We start from the raw sequence: 12933 nt of genomic DNA, 5'->3' as shown, positions 1-12933 counted from the left end.
TGACTCGTTTTCATTTTTTTATTTTTTTTATTGAAAAATACTGCACCAACCTTATATGTAAAATGTGTTGTATACTTATCTAATCAAGATATATTAGTGTTATCTTTTTTATTTTATGTCGGTTGACAAAATGACACAACAAACACAACAAAGTGTGGAAAAGAGAAGGGGTGTGTGGTGAGTTTAGAAACAAATAATACTTTGTCAAAAGTTTTATGTATGTGTAATTGTAAAAAAAATTAAATAAAAAAATAAGCTAGGATAGCTCACTGCAGCTTAACCCCTCAGAAATTGATAGTTGGCTGTCAGCTTGACTTAAACACTTAACTTTAGCGCACTGTTCTCTGATTGGCTAAACGGACTGTCTCCTCTCAAGTCTTTAGCTAAGATTTGACATGTTGCATTTTGGAAACTCCTCCAGCAGCCGACATGAGATGTCCTAAAACTACACCATTCAGATCAAGCAAACTTTGTTCTAAATCTGCATAAAACGGTCTCGGCTGTTAAATGTGAACCGGGCTTTAGTCTGTGTCCGGGAAACCAAACCAGGCTCCTAACATTTTCTACTGACCGCTGCTGTTGCCATGGCTATGATATTGGACAGGTTTTAACCACTCCTCTTACTCTTGTCCCTCTCCCCCCCTCCTCTCCAGAATGTGATTCCCCAGCAGCTGCTGGACCAGTACCTTTCCATGACGGACCCGGCACGGGCCCAGACGGTGGACACAGAGATTGCCAAGCACTGTGCGTTCAGCCTGCCCGGCGTAGCCCTCACCCTGGGCCAACAGAACTGGCACTGCCTCAAGGACACCTACGAGACCCTCGCCACTGACGTACAGGTGTGTGCTTTTTGGGGGCACTCCCATATCTTTATTTTGGGCTATACAGGTGGGGCCCTGACCGGGGTTGTGTTCATTAAGCACCAAAACTGACTGAAACAAGAAGGGTACAATTTCTTGTTCAATAAGAAACGCTCATTTTCCGTTGCGAAGCGTCTAAAAAAAATATATATACAAGTTTTCAGTTGCGTGCCCTAATGAACATGACACAGGACACTGTGTTCTAAAGGCACTGACAGTGGACGGGGTGACCCATTCATTTTCGATGAAGCCTATGCAGGGGTGCAATTATATCGAAGCGGAGTGGTCAATGGTGCGCGTGCCTATGAAAATAAATAATAGGATTATATAAAATAGGAGGTGGAGAAAATAGGATTCTGCTCTATTTTTAAAGCGGTCGGTATTGAACAATCACAGTAGAAAGCGTAGCCTGCGTGATGATACGTCAGAACGTACCTGTACATCTAACAGCAGGACCAGCTAACTTGCCCGCTAGCTAGCTGGCTAACACTATCAGTTTACAGAGTCACGTTTAACAATAAAACATTTAAAAATGTTTTCTAATCCATTTTGGATTAATAATTTGTGTTTCATGTAAATACAGTTGAAGTCGTAAGTTTACACTTATGTTGGAGTCATTAAAACTTGGAACATTTCCAGAAAATGAGGCCTACCTTCAAACTCAGTGCCTCTTTGCTTGACATCAAGGGAAAATCAAAAAAAATTGTAGACCTCCACAAGTCTGGTTCATCCTAGGGAGCAATTTCCAAACGGCTGAAGGTACCACGATCATCTGTACAAATAAAAGTTTGCAAGTATAAACACCATGGGACCACGCATCCGCCATACCACTCAGGAAGGAGATGTGTTCTGTCTCCTAGAGATAAACATACTTGCAAAAAGTGCAAATCAATCCCAGAACAACAGCAAAGGACCTTGTGAAGATGCTGGAGGAAACGGGTACAAAAGTATCTATATCCACAGTAAAACGAGTGCTATATCGACATAACCTGAAAAGCCGCTTAGCAAGGAAGAAGCCACTGCTCCAAAACTGCCATAAAAAAAAGACAGACTACGGGTTGCAACTGCACATGGGGACAAAGACCGTACTTTTTGGAGAAATGTCTTCTGGTCTGATGAAACAAAAATAGATCTGTTTGGCCATAATGACCATGGTTCTGTTTGGAGGAAAAAGGGGGAGGCTTGCAAGCCGAAGAACACCATCTCAACCGTGAAGCACGGGGGTGGCAGCATTATGTTGTGGGGGGTGCTTTTCTGCAGGAGGGACTGGTGCACTTCACAAAATAGATGGCATTATGTGGATATATTGAAGCAACATCTCAAGACATCAGTCAGGAAGTTAGAGCTTGGTAGCAAATGGGACTTCCAAATGAACAATGACACCAAGCATACTTCCAAAGTTGTGGCAAAATGGCTTAAGGACAACAAAGTCAAGGTATTGCAGTGGCCATCACAAAGCCCTGACCTCGAGCCTATAGAACATTTGTGGGCAGAACTGAAAAAGCTTGTGTGAGCAAGTAGGCCTGCAAACTTGACTCAGTTACACCAGCTCTGTCAGGAGGAATTGGCCAAAATTCACCCAACTTGTGGGAAGGCTACCTGAAACTTTTGACCCAAGTTAAACAAATGAAAGGCAATGCTACCAAGTACTAATTGAGTGTATGTAAACCTCTGACCCACTGGGAATGTGATGAAAGAAATTAAAGCTTAAATAAATAATTCTGACTTTTCACATTCTTAAAATAAAGTGGTGATCCTAACTGACCTAAGATGGGGAGTTTTTACTAGGATTAAATGTCAGGAATTGTGAAGAACTGAGTTTAAATGTATTTGGCTAAGGTGTATGTAAACTTCCGACTTCAACTGTAGCTCGTCTATTTTGTTATCCATTGATTGTACGTTGTCTAACAGATTACACACTCGCCGTCGGATCCTTACACGGCCCCCCGACCTATGTCGTCGATATCTCCGTCTCTTTCTCATGCGAATGACAGGGATTTGGACCTTGTCGGGTGTCTGAAGTAAATCCTTCGCGTCCGACTTGTTAAAGAAAAACTCTTAGTCCAGTTCGAGGTGAGTAATAGCTGTCCTGATGTCCAGAAGCTCTTTTCGGTCATAAGAGACGGTGGCAGAAACATTATGCACAAAATAAGTTACAAATAACGCAAAAAAATAGCACAATTGTTTAAGAGTCCGTAAAACGGCAGCCATCTCCTCCGGCGCCATTCTTTTAATGGTTACTGCTTGGTTTCCAACAAAAATAAATACAGATTTTTTAACTTTTATCAGACAGTGAGGTGTGAAAGTGAACAACACACCATGTGTTGACATAATCTCATCATTAGAGATTGATGCACTGATACCCAGTATGTACGTTGCTATGCAAATGACAAGTTCAGTGACTGTAACTATAACCGCGCTCATGATGTAATATGGAGTTATTAGTTTGCAACCAATGCAGCTTGTCATTTTCACTTAAAGCTTAACTTCAATTACTTTTGTGAAGAATAGTGGATTGTTAGATTCATTATTCAATGAGTGGTATTGCAGCTTGGCTGAGGTAGGGAGTGGCTGTGTTAGCCTGTGTAGTCATTGACCGAGGCATATCAGCCATTTACTCTGAGTTTTTACTCCCTGACATGTGGAAAAGTTTTGGTGTAGGGCCAAGCTGATCTTCTGTCTTTATATTCATTACCACTACAGTGGAAGGTGCGCCGTACGCTGGCGTTCTCCATCCACGAGCTGGCGGTGATCCTAGGAGACCAGCTTACGGCGGCCGACCTGGTGCCCATCTTCAACGGCTTCCTCAAGGACCTGGATGAGGTGCGCATCGGCGTGCTCAAACACCTCTATGACTTCCTTAAGGTGAGACCACCATACATGTAACAAGCAAACTGTGAACCGACTCAAAATAATCTATCTACATGTTGGTCCACTTGCTGTGCTGTTTTACTAGCCTGGTCCTAGATCTGTTTGTGCTCTTGCCAACACCATTCCTCATTGTCAAGCCAAACATTGACAATGAGTTAGTATGGTAGCACAAACAGACTGGAACTTTTAGCTGCCACATAGTTAATCTAGATTGGATTTATACTCAACAATTTCAAACATTTTACTGAGTGTTTATAATGTTTTTTTTGTTTTTTTTAACAAGGTAAGTTGACAGAGAACACATTGTCATTTACAGCAGCAACCTGGGGAATAGTTACAGGGGAGATGAGTGATAAATGAGCCAATTGTAAGCTGGGGATGATTAGGTGACCATATGAGTACCAGATTGGGAATTTAGCCAGGACACCAGGGTTAGCACCCCTACTCTTACGATAAATGCCATGAAATCTTTAGTGACCACAGAGTCAAGACACACGTTTAATGTCCCATCCAATAGACTGCACCCTGCAATGGGATATTTTTTAGACCAGAGGAAAGGGTGCCTCCTACTGTCCCTCCAACACCACTTCCAGCAGCATCTGGTCTCCCATCTAGGGACCAGGACCAACCCTGCTTAGCTTCAGAAGCAAGCCAGCAGTGGGATGCAGGGTGGTATGCTAATGGCATATAAGGAAATCAGTCAATTGAAATACATTCATTAGACCCTAAACTATGGATTTCACATGACTGGAAATACAAGTATGCAACTGTTAGTCACAGATAGCATTAAAAAAAAGTAGGGGTGTGACCACATTTGCCACATGCAGCGCGACACATCTCCTTCACACAGAGTTGATCAGGCCTGTGTAATGTTGTCCCATTCCTCTTCAATGGTTGTGCGAAGTTGCTGGATGTTGGCTGGAACTGGAACACGCTGTCATAAACATTGATCCAGAGCATCCCAAACATGCTCAATGAGTGACATGTCTGGTAAGTATGCAGGCCATGTAAGAACGGGGACATTTTCATCTTCCATTAATTGTGTACAGATCTTTGCGACATGGGGCTGTGCATTATCATCCTGAAACATGAGGTAATGGCGGCAGATGAATGGTACAACAATGGGCCGCAGGATCTCGTCATTTTATTTCTGTGCATTTTAAATCGCCATCGATAAAATGCTATTTTGTCCGTAGCTTATGCCTGTCCATACCATACCGCCACCATGGGGCACTCTGTTCACAACGTTGACATCGGCAAACCGCTCGCCTACATCACACCAAATAAATCAAATCAAATTTTATTTGTCACATACACATGGTTAGCAGATGTTAATGCGAGTGTAGCGAAATGCTTGTGCTTCTAGTTCCGACAATGCAGTAATAACCAACAAGTAATCTAACTAACAATTCCAAACCTACTGTCTTGTACACAGTGTAAGGGGATAAAGAATATGTACATAAGGATATATGAATGAGTGATGGTACAGAGCAGCATAGGCAAGATACAGTAGATGGTATCGAGTACAGTATATACATATGAGATGAGTATGTAAACAAAGTGGCATAGTTAAAGTGGCTAGTGATACATGTATTACATAAGGATACAGTCGATGATATAGAGTACAGTATATACGTATGCATATGAGATGAATAATGTAGGGTAAGTAACATTATATAAGGTAGCATTGTTTAAAGTGGCTAGTGATATATTTACATTTCCCATCAATTCCCATTATTAAAGTGGCTGGAGTTGAGTCAGTGTGTTGGCAGCAGCCACTCAATGTTAGTGGTGGCTGTTTAACAGTCTGATGGCCTTGAGATAGAAGCTGTTTTTCAGTCTCTCGGTCCCAGCTTTGATGCACCTGTACTGACCTCGCCTTCTGGATGATAGCAGGGTGAACAGGCAGTGGCTCGGGTGGTTGATGTCCTTGATGATCTTTATGGCCTTCCTGTGACATCGGGTGGTGTAGGTGTCCTGGAGGGCAGGTAGTTTGCCCCCGGTGATGCGTTGTGCAGACCTCACTACCCTCTGGAGAGCCTTACGGTTGTGGGCGGAGCAGTTGCCGTACCAGGCGGTGATACAGCCCGACAGGATGCTCTCGATTGTGCATCTGTAGAAGTTTGTGAGTGCTTTTGGTGATAAGCCGAATATCTTCAGCCTCCTGAGGTTGAAGAGGCGCTGCTGCGCCTTCTTCACAATGCTGTCTGTGTGAGTGGACCAATTCAGTTTGTCTGTGATGTGTATGCCGAGGAACTTAAAACTTGCTACCCTCTCCACTACTGTTCCATCGATGTGGATAGGGGGGTGTTCCCTCTGCTGTTTCCTGAAGTCCACAATCATCTCCTTAGTTTTGTTGACGTTGAGTGTGAGGTTATTTTCCTGACACCACACTCTGAGGGCCCTCACCTCCTCCCTGTAGGCCGTCTCGTCGTTGTTGGTAATCAAGCCTACCACTGTTGTGTCGTCCGCAAACTTGATGATTGAGTTGGAGGCGTGCGTGGCCACGCAGTCGTGGGTGAACAGGGAGTACAGGAGAGGGCTCAGAACGCACCCTTGTGGGGCCCCAGTGTTGAGGATCAGCGGGGAGGAGATGTTGTTGCCTACCCTCACCACCTGGGGGCGGCCCGTCAGGAAGTCCAGTACCCAGTTGCACAGGGCGGGGTCGAGACCCAGGGTCTCGAGCTTGATGACGAGCTTGGAGGGTACTATGGTGTTGAATGCCGAGCTGTAGTCAATGAACAGCATTCTCACATAGGTATTCCTCTTGTCCAGATGGGTTAGGGCGGTGTGCAGTGTGGTTGAGATTGCATCATCTGTGGACCTATTTGGGTGGTAAGCAAATTGGAGTGGGTCTAGGTTGTCAGGTAGGGTGGAGGTGATATGGTCCTTGACTAGTCTCTCAAAGCACTTCATGATGACGGAAGTGAGTGCTACGGGACGGTAGTCGTTTAGCTCAGTTACCTTAGCTTTCTTGGGAACAGGAACAATGGTGGCCCTCTTGAAGCATGTGGGAACAGCAGACTGGTATAGGGATTGATTGAATATGTCCGTAAACACACCGGCCAGCTGGTCTGCGCATGCTCTGAGGATGCGGCTGGGGATGCCGTCTGGGCCTGCAGCCTTGCGAGGGTTAACACGTTTAAATGTCTTACTCACCTCGGCTGCAGTGAAGGAGAGACCGCATGTTTTCGTTGCAGGCCGTGTCAGTGGCACTGTATTGTCCTCAAAGCGGGCAAAAAAGTTATTTAGTCTGCCTGGGAGCAGGAGATCCTGGTCCGTGACTGGGCTGGATTTCTTCCTTTAGTCCGTGATTGACTGTAGACCCTGCCACATGCCTCTTGTGTCTGAGCCGTTGAATTGAGATTCTACTTTGTCTCTGTACTGACGCTTAGCTTGTTTGATAGCCTTGCGGAGGGAATAGCTGCACTGTTTGTATTTGGTCATGTTACCAGACACCTTGCCCTGATTAAAAGCAGTGGTTCGCGCTTTCAGTTTCACGCGAATGCTGCCATCAATCCACGGTTTCTGGTTAGGGAATGTTTTAATCGTTGCTATGGGAACGACATCTTCAACGCACGTTCTAATGAACTCGCACACCGAATCAGCGTATTCGTCAATGTTGTTGTCTGACGCAATACGAAACATGTCCCAGTCCACGTGGTGGAAGCAGTCTTGGAGTGTGGAGTCAGCTTGGTCGGACCAGCGTTGGACAGACCTCAGCGTGGGAGCCTCTTGTTTTAGTTACTGTCTGTAGGCAGGGATCAACAAAATGGAGTCGTGGTCAGCTTTTCCGAAAGGGGGGCGGGGCAGGGCCTTATATGCGTCGCGGAAGTTAGAGTAACAATGATCCAAGGTCTTTCCACCCTTGGTTGCGCAATCGATATGCTGATAAAATTTAGGGAGTCTTGTTTTCAGATTAGCCTTGTTAAAATCCCCAGCTACAATGAATGCAGCCCCGGATAAATGGTTTCCAGTTTGCAAAGAGTCAAATAAAGTTCATTCAGAGCCATCGATGTGTCTGCTTGGGGGGGGATATATACGGCTGTGATTATAATCGAAGAGAATTCTCTTAGTAGATAATGCGGTCTACATTTGATTGTGAGGAATTCTAAATCAGGTGAACAGAAGGATTTGAGTTCCTGTATGTTTCTTTCATCACACCATGTCACGTTAGTCATAAGGCATACGCCTCCGCCCCTCTTCTTACCAGAAAGATGTTTGTTTCTGTCTGCGCGATGCGTGGAGAAACCCGTTGGCTGCACCGCCTCGGATAGCGTCTCTCCAGTGAGCCACGTTTCCGTGAAGCAAAGAACGTTACAGTCTCTGATGTCCCTCTGGAATGCTACCCTTGCTCGGATTTCATCAACCTTGTTGTCAAGAGACTGGACATTGGCAAGAAGAATGCTAGGGAGTGGTGCACGGTGTGCCTGTCTCCGGAGTCTGACCAGAAGACCGCCTCGTTTCCCTCTTTTTTGGAGTTGTTTTTTTTTTGGGTCGCTGCATGGAATCCACTCCGTTGTCCTGTTTGTAAGGCAGAACACAGGATCCGCGTCGCGAAAAACATATTCTTGGTCGTACTGATGGTGAGTTGATGCTGATCTTATATTCAGTAGTTCTTCTCAACTGTATGTAATGAAACCTAAGATGACCTGGGGTACTAATGTAAGAAATAACACGTAAAAAAACAAAAAACTGCATAGTTTCCTAGGAACGCGAAGCGAGGCGGCCATCTCTGTCGGCGCCGGAAGCAGTTGGCCGTACTGCCAAATTCTTTAAAACAATGTTAGAGGTAGAGAAATGAACATTCAATTCTCTGGCAACAGTTCTGGTTGACATTCCTGTAGCCAGCATACCAATTTCACACTCCCTCAAAACTTGATACATCTGTGGCATTGTGTTGTGTGACAAAACTGCACATTTTAAAGTGGTATTTTACCCATCAGAAGGTGCACCTGTGTAATGATCATGCTGTTTAATCAGCTTCTTGATATACCACACCTGTCAAGTGGATGGATTATCTTGGCAAAGGAGAAATGCTCACTAACAGGGATGCAAACAAATTTGTTCATGTAGTTTGATACGCTTTTTGTGCGTATGTAACATTTCAGAAACATCTCATGAAACATGAGACCTACAATTTACATGTTGCGTTTTATATTTTTGTTCAGTGTAGATTTAGATGGCTATCTGATGCACTGCATGATAGTCACCTATATTATGTGAGGCATTTGTAGAATGCTGCCTGACTTGACCTGTGTACTGGGTTTATACGGTTGTCACACAACAGATTGTCTTTCACAATAACAATGTGGTTGGTATAGAGGTGGAGAGACCTTTGTATTTGTGTCTTTTCACTCTTAAACTGGTTGCCTCCATTTCTTTTGATACATGTGCCTTTTGTCACTAATAAAAGAGAATGTGTTGTCCAGGGGTTTTGTAACGATGAATACTGCTCACTTTGGTGAGACACGATAACTTGGATCTGTGGTAATTTCAGCTGTCTGTATCTTCTGTCTTGTCTGTGGCAGTTACTCCATGCTGAGAAGAGGAGAGAGTACCTGTACCAGCTGCAGGAGTTCATGGTGACAGACAACAGCCGCAACTGGAGGTTTAGATACGAGCTGGCAGAGTAAGTCTCCGGTTAATTTAGATCAGGGCCAATCTTTGTCATTCATTTAGGATTGAGTCCTCCATATTTCTCTCTAGAGGGCCCACTTGCCACAAGTCTCTGATGGCATGCACCATTTTAGTAGTCAACTTGCATGGGCCTTTCAATGGCTTAGGGAGGGATCACAGAGTTCCATCCAGCTGCGTCCTCAGAGAATGCGCAGACCAGCTGGCAGGAGTGTGTACGGACATATTCAACCTCTCCCTATCCCTGTCTGTCATCCCCACTGGCTTCAAGATGTCCACCATTGTTCTGGTACCCAAGCAAGCAAAGGTAACTGAACTAAATTACTATTGCCCCGTAGTACTCACTTCTGTCATCATGAAGTGCTCTGAGAGGCTAATCAAGGACCAGATCACCTTACCCAACATCCTCCATGTTAAGTAATGTTACTTTCCCTAACAAGAGAAAAAATGTTGCTCAAACAGAAGGGGGAACTGAGTCACTGACAACAACCAAAACAAAACAGGTGGTGTTTTAGGAGGGGTTCTGAAAGACAGTCATGGGGGTGTCCACTTAACTAGCAACCACTCCTGGAACCTAAAAGACACCCACCATGAGCACCTACTGAATTTGCCCAAGAAGTGGCAATCAAACGAAAAACCCACACCAATCGTAGACAGGAGGCAAAACAAAAAGGTGGCGCCAAACGAAAATCGGGGAAATCAGATAAAGGAATGTTTATCGAGAAATCAAAATAGGGAGAGCCAACTAAAGGTGTTAACCCTCTGCATCTACACTATACAGTGCATTCGGAAAGTATTCAGACTCTTTGACTTTTTCCACATTTTGTTATGTTACAGCCTTATTCTGAAATGGATTCAATTATGTTTTTCCCCTTCATCAATCTACACACAATACTCCATAATGACGACGCAGTATTCAGACCTTTTGCTATGAGACTCAAAAGGGAGCTCAGGTGCATCATGTTTACATTGATCATCTTTGATGTTTCTACAACTTGATTGGAGTCCACCTGTGGTAAATTCAATTAATTGGACATTATTTGGAAAGGCGCACACCTGTCTATATAAGGTCCCACAGTTGACAGTGTATGTCAGAGCAAAAACCAAGCCATGGGGTCGAAGGAATTGTCTGCAGACCGCCAAGACAGGATTGTGTTAAGGCACATATATCTGGTGAAGAGTACCAAAAAATGTCAGCAGCATTGAAGGTCCCCAAGAACACAGTGGCCTCCAATCATTCTTAAATGGAAGAAGTTTGGATCCACCAAGACTCTTCCTAGAGCTGGCCGCCCAGCCAAACTGAGCATTCAGGAGGAGAAGGGCATTGGTCAGGGAGGTGACCAAGAACCCAATGGTCACCATGGCAGGGCTCCAGAGTTCCTCTGTGGAGATGGGAGAACCTTCCAGAAGGACAACCATCTCTGCAGCACTCCTCCAATCAGGCCACCAACAGGACAATGACCCTAAGCACACACCCTTAAAAAGTCATATGATTCTTGAATACTTTCCAAATGCGCTGTAAATGCAGCAGCAATACCACCCTGCATCCCACTGCTGGCTTGCTTCTGAAGCTAAGCAGGGTTGGTCCTGTTCCGTCCCTGGATGGGAGACCACTTTCTGCTGGAAGTGGTGTTGGAATGCCAGTAGGAGGCACCCTTTCCTCTGGTCTACAAAAAGATCTCAGGGCAGTGATTAGAGACATTGCCCTGTGTAGGGTGCCATCTTAAACTAGTGTCCTGACTCTCTGTGGTTTCTAAAGATCCCATGGCACTTATCGTAAGAGTAGGGGTGTTAACCCCGGTGTTCTGGCTAAATTCCCATTCTGGCCTTAACACCATCATGGACACCTAATCATCCCCAGCTTACAATTGGCTCATTCATCCTCCCTCCTCTTCCATGTAACGATTCCCCAGGTCGTTTGTGTAAATGAGAATGTGTTCTCAGTCAACTTAGCTGGTAAAATAAGGGTAAAATAAATAAATAAAAATCCACATTGGTATTGTGTGTAGGACAGTGACCAGAAATATAAATGTAATCAATTTTAAATTCAGGCTGTAACAACAACAACAAATTGTGGAAAAAGTCAAGGGGTGTGAATACTTTCTGAAGGCATTTAACACTGGTCATTGTAACAATGTTTACATACTGTTTTACCCGCTTTATATGTATATACTGTATGGCTCATCCTATATACAGTTGAATTCGGGAAGTTTACATACACTTATGTTGGAGTCATTAAAACTCGTTTTTCAACCACTCCACAAATTTTTTGTTAACAAACTATAGTTTTGGCAAGTCGGTTAGGACGTCTACTTCAAATCAAAATCAAATCAAATGTTATTTGTCACATACACATGGTTAGCAGATGTTAGTGCGAGTGTAGCGAAATGCTTGTGCTTCTAGTTCCGACAATGCAGTAATAACCAACAAGTAATCTAGCTAACAATTCCAAAACTACTACCTTATAGACACAAGTGTAAGGGGATAAAGAATATGTACATAAAGATATATGAATGAGTGATGGTACAGAGCGGCATAGTTAAAGTGGCTAGTGATACATGTATTACATAAGGATGCAGTAGATGATATAGAGTACAGTATATACATATACATATGAGATGAGTAATGTAGGGAACATTATATTAGGTAGCATTGTTTAAAGTGGCTAGTGATATATTTTACATAATTTCCCATCAATTCCCATTATTAAAGTGGCTGGAGTTGAGTCAGTGTGTTGGCAGCAGCCACTCAATGTTAGTGGTGGCTGTTTAACAGTCTGATGGCCTTGAGATAGAAGCTGTTTTTCAGTCTCTCGGTCCCAGCTTTGAGGCACCTGTACTGACCTCGCCTTCTGGATGATAGCGGGGTGAACAGGCAGTGGCTCGGGTGGTTGCTGTCCTTGATGATCTTTATGGCCTTCCTGTGACATCGGGTGGTGTAGGTGTCCTGGAGGGCAGGTAGTTTGCCCCCGGTGATGCGTTGTGCAGACCTCACTACCCTCTGGAGAGCCTTACGGTTGTGGGCGGAGCAGTTGCCGTACCAGGCGGTGATACAGCCCGACAGGATGCTCTCGATTGTGCATCTGTAGAAGTTTGTGAGTGCTTTTGGTGATAAGCCGAATATCTTCAGCCTCCTAAGGTTGAAGAGGCGCTGCTGCGCCTTCTTCGCGATGCTGTCGGTGTGGGTGGACCAATTCAGTTTGTCTGTGATGTGTATGCCGAGGAACTTAACTTGCTACCCTCTCCACTACTGTTCCATCGATGTGGATAGGGGGGTGTTCCCTCTGCTGTTTCCTGAAGTCCACAATCATCTCCTTAGTTTTGTTGACGTTGAGTGTGAGGTTATTTTCCTGACACCACACTCTGAGGGCCCTCACCTCCTCCCTGTAGGCCGTCTCGTCGTTGTTGGTAATCAAGCCTACCACTGTTGTGCAAACTTGATGATTGAGTTGGAGGCGTGCGTGGCCACGCAGTCGTGGGTGAACAGGGAGTACAGGAGAGGGCTCAGAACGCACCCTTGTGGGGCCCCAGTGTTGAGGATCAGCGGGGTGGAGATGTTGTTGCCT

General features: G+C 44.6%; 1 protein-coding gene across 1 annotated transcript in view; it reads left to right on the top strand.

Moving 5' to 3' along the window:
* LOC110493882 (serine/threonine-protein phosphatase 4 regulatory subunit 1) overlaps window positions 1-12933 on the top strand; it is a 48447-nt gene that overhangs the window by 28913 nt on the left and 6601 nt on the right. Inside the window, exons 14-16 of the mRNA XM_021568443.2 lie at window positions 654-839; window positions 3564-3725; window positions 9263-9363. Coding sequence (XP_021424118.2) covers window positions 654-839; window positions 3564-3725; window positions 9263-9363 — 449 coding nt within the window. The remainder of the gene's footprint in view (window positions 1-653; window positions 840-3563; window positions 3726-9262; window positions 9364-12933) is intronic.

The sequence above is a fragment of the Oncorhynchus mykiss genome, chromosome 17 (assembly GCF_013265735.2).
Source record: "Oncorhynchus mykiss isolate Arlee chromosome 17, USDA_OmykA_1.1, whole genome shotgun sequence".
NCBI lineage: Eukaryota > Metazoa > Chordata > Actinopteri > Salmoniformes > Salmonidae > Oncorhynchus > Oncorhynchus mykiss.
Note: the sequence above shows the minus strand (reverse complement) of the source record. Positions and strands in the feature narration are given on the sequence as shown.